We start from the raw sequence: 6,429 nt of genomic DNA, 5'->3' as shown, positions 1-6,429 counted from the left end.
CTGTGATCATGGGACAAACAACTTCTACTCCTTTATCTCTTATGATTAACCACTTCTCTGATTTCAAGTCTAGAGCTCAGAATCTTTCGTTACTGGTAAAGAAGAGCAAACTGGTGACTTTCTGTTCTGTCGAGTGGCCCACCTTTGACGTCGGATGGCCACAAGAGGGAACCTTCAATCCCCAAATTATCCAGGCAGTTAAAGAGAGGGTGCTTACTCCTAGTCCTGCCAGGCACTCAGATCAGACTCCCTACATTCTGGTCTGGCAGGATCTAGTGAGGAACCCGCCAGAATGGCTTAAACCCTTTGTTCTCACTCCTGCTAAACCTCCCCGTCCCTCTTCCCCAACTCCAACCTCACCAAGCCCACAGGTGTTAGTAATGAAGGCTTCCGAAGAAAAAGAAGAAAAAAAGGACGAAAATCGACCAAAGCCGGTATTCCAGGAATCTTCTCTGTTTCCTAATCTGATAGATCTGGAGACCGAATTGTTCCCACCCCCGTATTCGGATCCACATCCGCCCTTGCTTTCACAGGTTTCATCGGGAGAAGCCAGGAGGAGAACCGAGCCTTCAGCTCATCCCAGAGAAGGGGGCCCCTCCCAGGGAACTCGGGGAAAAACAAGAGAAATGGCCAATGTAGCGGAAGAAGACCCGGAAGTCCCCTCCTCCACTGTTCACGCGTTTCCGGTCTTGGTGGGACCAGCCAGAGAGGGTGGAGAGCGGACATATCAGTATTGGCCCTTTTCCACTAGTGATTTGTACAATTGGAAAACCCAGACTCCCTCCTTCTCTGAAAAACCGCAGGGTCTTATTGATCTGTTAGAGTCTATCCTTTTCACTCACAATCCCACTTGGGATGATTGTCAGCAACTGTTACATGTGCTTTTCACTACAGAAGAGGGCGAGCGGATCCTGTCAGAAGCTCGAAAGAATGTGCCAGGGGTGGATGGGAGGCCCACAATACAGCCTAACCTCATTGAGGAGGGGTTCCCCTTGGTGCGACCCAACTGGGACTTCGAATGCGCTGAAGGTAGGGAGCGTCTCTGGGTGTACCGTCAGACTCTTATGGCCGGCCTTAGCGCGGCCGCCAGAAAGCTGACTAATTTGGCCAAAATAAATTCAGTGTGGCAGGAACCAAATGAGAGCCCAGCAGCCTTCCTTGAAAGGATAATGGAAGCTTTTAGACAGTATACCCTTATGGACCCACAGGCAGATGAGTCACGAGCGGCAGTTATGTTAGCATTTGTAAATCAAGCAGCCCCCGATATTAGAAAAAAATTACAAAAGATAGAGAGGTTAAATGAACAATCCTTGCAAGATCTAGTGAAGGCAGCCGAGAGAGTTTTTAATCATAGAGAGACCCCAGAAGAGAGAGAGGACCTCATTAGAAGAGAAGAAAGAGAATTTAGAGCTGAAGAAAACCATAAAAATCAAAAAGAGCTGGCCCAGATATTTTTTGCTGGGGTTGAAAACAAAAACAGGTTCCAGAAAGGGAAAAAATTGGACTCAAAAACTGAAGAAAAAACGACAAGGCGTAAGCTTGAGAAAAACCAATGTGCATTTTGTAAAGAGTTTGGACATTGGAAAGATAAATGCCCCAAGAAAAATCTAAAAGAGGAGCCCAGGACCCCAAAAACGAGACTCCTTTTCCAGACAGTCATATCCTCTATGCGGGTGAGGATAGCGACTAGGGGGGTCAGGGGTCGAAGCCCCTCCCCGAGTCCTGGGTAACTATAAATGTGGAGGGGAAACCGGTTGGCTTCATGGTGGACACGGGAGCCCAATACTCAGTCTTAAACAAAAAAGATGGACCCATGTCTAAGAAAAGTAGCTGGGTGCAGGGAGCAACCGGGACTAAACGATATGGATGGACTACAAAACGGCATGTGAACTTGGGGGCCCACCAGGTGACCCATTCTTTTCTGGTGATACCTGAGTGTCCAGCGCCTTTGTTGGGAAGGGATTTACTGTCTAAAGTAAATGCCCAAATTCATTTCGACCACGGACAAGTGTCAGTTTTAGATGGGACCGGGCATCCTCTTCAGGTCTTGTCTCTGGCATTAAAAGATGAATACAGACTCTACTTGCCAGAGGCCCCAGCGACAATAAGCCCCAAAGTACAACCATGGGTTCAAAGATACCCTCAGGCCTGGGCTGAAACTGCAGGAATGGGACTAGCCAAACAGAGGCCCCCTATCATTGTGGAACTGAAAGCCAGTGCTTCCCCAGTGAGGGTACGACAGTATCCCATGAGTCAGGAGGCTCGACAAGAAATTACTCCTCATATACAACGCCTCATAGACGCTGGGGTCCTGAAAAGGTGCCGGTCCCCATGGAACACTCCCCTGTTGCCTGTGAAAAAGCCTGGGGGAACTAATTTTAGACCGGTTCAAGATCTACGAGAAGTCAACAAATGGGTGAATGATATTCATCCTATGGTTCCTAACCCTTATACATTGCTAAGCAACTTGCCTCCAAACTACATCTGCTACACTTTTTAGATTTAAAAGATGCCTTTTTTAGTTTGCCTCTTGCCCCCGTAAGCGAAGAGATCTTTGCCTTCGAATGGCAGAAAGACGGTGGTCAGACGGTGGTGCAGCTGACATGGACTCGCTTACCACAGGGTTTCAAAAACTCGCCCACGTTATTTAATGAGGCCCTGGACGAAGACCTCTGTGAGTATCGGGTTGAACACCCTACCTTTGTTTTATTACAATATGTTGATGACCTTATGCTGGCGGCGGCTACAGAGAAAGAGTGCCAAGAGGCAAGAGGTGACCTTCTCCAAGCCTTGGGGACTTTAGGTTACTGGGCTAGTGCCAAAAAGGCCCAGATTGCCAAGCAAGAGGTTACATACCTCGGGTATAAGATAAAACAGGGCCAGAGGTGGCTAACACAGGCTATGAAAGAAACCATCCTCCAGATCCCTGAGCCGGCTAACCCTAGACAAGTGAGAGAATTTCTGGGAACTGTGGGATATTGCTGATTATGGATCTTGGGGTTTGCAGAAAAGGCCAGGCCCCTTATATGAAGGGATGAAAGAAAACAAGGACTGGAAATGGACTGAGCCAATGAAAGAGGCCTTCCAAGAGCTCAGGCGAGCCTTGCTAGAAGCTCCTGCCCTTGCCCTCCCTGATCCATCTAAGCCTTTCCAATTATTTGTAGATGAAAAGCGGGGGATAGGAAAAGGGGTACTAACACAGAGATGGGGACCATGGAAGCGACCTGTAGCTTACCTTTCCAAGGGACTGGACCCAGTGGCAGCCGGATGGCCACCTTGTCTCCGTATCATCGCGGCCACCGCGCTCTTAGTCCACGATGCTGATAAACTGACTTATGGACAGAGACTCTTGGTCTACACTCCTCATGCCATAGAGAGAGTTTTAAAGCAACCCCCAGGTAAATGGATTTCTAATGCCCGCTTGACGCACTACCAGGCCTTGCTACTTGACGCCCCACGGATTCATTTCCAAATGCCCTGCACTCTAAATCCAGCCACTCTTTTGCCCAATCCGGAGGAAAATAGCCCCCTCCATGATTGTGATGAGATACTGGCCGGGGTAACAGCAATGCGAAAGGACTTAACCGATACTCCACTGGATAACAGTGAGCTAGGATGGTTCACAGACGGCAGCAGTTATGTAAAAGATGGACAGAGACTGGCGGGAGCTGCAGTAGTAGATGACTCTGGACAGACGATATGGGCAGAGGCCCTTCCCCTGGATACCTCAGCACAAAAGGCAGAGTTAATTGCCCTGATTCAAGCATTAGAGAGAGCCAAAGGAAAAAGAATAACTATTTTCACTGACAGTCGCTATGCTTTTGGCACGGTACACATCCAGGGCCCGATATATCGGGAATGGGGGTTTTTGACAGCTGAAGGAAAAGAAATTAAAAACTTGCCTGAAATCCGTAGACTTTTAGAGGCTGTACAGATGCCTCGGGCTGTGTCAATAGTACACGTACCTGGACATCAGAAGGGTGACAGCCCCACGGCACGAGGGAATCGTGCCGCAGACCTGGCAGCTTGAAAAGTAGCTGATGAAGATTTCATCACCCCTGTGTTGGCGATCGGACTTCCACCTCCAGGTATGGGAACTCTGCCCCCAACCCCTGAGTATTCATCCACAGACTTTGCTTGGATCCAAAAACACACCAACCTTCAAAAAGATAAAGATGGATGGTACCAAGACTCAGACGGCTACTTGATACTCCCTGCTCAGTTGGGACGGCAACTATGTGAGCATTTGCACTTGTCTACTCATCTGGGAGAAAAGAAGACTCTGATGCTCTTTCAAACTGCGCACCTGAGATTTCCCCGGCACCAGACAACTGTAAAGAACATAGTGCATGCTTGTAAGGCGTGTCAACAGATGAGGCCAGGAAAAGGACAACATGCAGGACTGAGGTATCGGGGAGAAGGACCAGGGTAACACAGGGAAATAGATTTCACCGAGGTAAGGCCAGACAAGTATGGTTATCGGTACTTGTTAGTGTTGGCGGATACCTTCTCAGGGTGGGTGGAAGCTTTTCCTACAAAGAGAGAAACCGCGATGATAGTGGCAAAAAGATTTTAGAAGAAATAGTTCCCAGGTTTGGCCTGCCAGTGACCATCGGCTCTGATAATGGACCTGCCTTTGTGAGTCAAATAGTTCAGAGCCTTGCCCTAGCCCTGGGGACTAAATGGAAGTTACATTGTGAATACAGTCCACAGAGCTCAGGGCAAGTAGAAAGAATGAATCGGACTCTAAAAGAAACTTTAACTAAATTGGCTATAGAGACTGGCGGGGACTGGATGACCCTCCTTCCCTTCTCCCTCTTCCGTGCACGTAATACTCCTTATCAACTTAATCTGACCCCATTTGAGATTCTGTATGGGAGACCTCCCCCTGTATGTCCAATATTTAAAGGGAAGAAACTACCGCCTCCCACGTTGGGGCAACTCCAAGAGGCCTTGATGGCCTTAAGCAAGGTGCACTCTCGTGTCTGGAAACTGCTCCGGGAAATACATGTGGGTCAAAATAAGGGAACTATTCGCTCACGTGACATTGGCCCAGGAGACTGGGTATGGGTCAAAAGGCACCAAACCAAGGCACTAGAACCCAAATGGAAGGGTCCTTATGTTGTTCTTCTTACCACCCCAACTGCCCTAAAGGTTGACGGTATCGGGCCTTGGGTGCATTGCAACCACGTATGCCCAGCTGCTTCAGCAGAGGAAGAAGACGCTAAGAAAGAGTGGGAAGCATCTCTGCACCCGTCCAACCCCTTGAGGCTAAAGCTTTGAAGGCGCCAACAGGACCAGGACAAGTCGGCTGGGCCATCTTGTGGATGGAACTCTGCTCCGGAGTTGCCAGCGTGAACCCGCATCAACCCATCAAAATCACCTGGAAGCTGCAAAATGGACTAACACGAGAGGTGCTAAACTCCACTACCGCAATATATCCACCAAACACATGGTGGCCAGACTTGTACTTTGACCTTAAGCCGATGGTAAATGTGCCTTGGGCTAGGGGTTATCTCCGAGAACAAGGGTTCTGGGCATGCCCAGGCGTACCCAGACATGACTGGAAGACCTGTGGGGGGGCACAAGACTCTTATTATAAAACTTGGGATTGTGTTACTTCTAATGATGGACCTCGGCGCTGGGAAGTAGGAAATCGAGATTTACTTAATTTTTCATTCGCCAAGCCCCTCCCTAGGGTCCTCGGAGATCCAACTTTTAGCTGTGAAAGTTGCAATTATGCACAAGTTAGAATAAGGTTCAATCCAGAAAAAAGCAAAAAAGAGGGGACCTGGATCTCTGGCCTATCTTGGGGACTACAGACGAGGGAATCAGGAGGGTTTGGGATTGATGGGAAAGGGATTATAGTAGTGAGCCAGGTCTTAGAGCCAATTCTTGTACACAGTATTGGGCCCAACAAAGTAGAAGAGCTGGCTGTAACCCCCTGCCTAACGACTTCCATGCCAACATCTTTGGCAGTGAGTCCTGAAGCAGAAGCGCTCGCTGAAATAGATCCCCTATGGAAGCTGATTAGGGCAGCTTATGCCACCCTGAATCAGACCCATCCTGAGGCAACTAAATCTTGTTGGTTATGTTACAACTTAATTCCCCCTTATTACAAAGCAGTAGGCCTCAACGCCTCTTATGACTTGGCCAACAGCACCGATCCTCCTCAGTGTCATTGGGGGGACCGAAAGGTGGGTCTGACGATGAAAGAGGTATGGGGAAAGGGCTTATGCATGGGCACGGTGTTACCAGCAAAGTCTCCACTTTGTGTGCATGTCGTCGAGCCTGATGATTTGCCTGTAGCTAAATGGTTAATACCTCAAATGGGGGGATGGTGGGTCTGTTCACACACGGGGCCAACTCCATGCCTGCATAGCTCAATCTTTGACCCCAAAGAAAAATTCTGTGTTATGGTGGCTGTCA

At 48.8% G+C, this 6,429-nt stretch overlaps 1 protein-coding gene across 1 annotated transcript; it reads left to right on the top strand.

Moving 5' to 3' along the window:
- The first annotated feature begins 274 nt into the window (after positions 1-274).
- LOC132657498 (uncharacterized) lies at positions 275-5,742 on the top strand. The gene is given in 5 exon segments (XM_060396321.1): positions 275-1,618; positions 1,657-2,492; positions 2,495-3,015; positions 3,017-4,559; positions 4,562-5,742. Coding segments are annotated over 5 exon segments (4,860 nt in total). The 5' UTR covers positions 275-380; the 3' UTR covers positions 5,284-5,742.
- The last annotated feature ends 687 nt before the right edge of the window (positions 5,743-6,429 follow it).

The sequence above is a fragment of the Ovis aries genome, chromosome 12, assembly GCF_016772045.2.
Source record: "Ovis aries strain OAR_USU_Benz2616 breed Rambouillet chromosome 12, ARS-UI_Ramb_v3.0, whole genome shotgun sequence".
Taxonomy (NCBI): domain Eukaryota; kingdom Metazoa; phylum Chordata; class Mammalia; order Artiodactyla; family Bovidae; genus Ovis; species Ovis aries.
The sequence above is the reverse complement of the archived record's forward strand: the minus strand, read 5'-3'. Positions and strand labels throughout refer to the sequence as shown.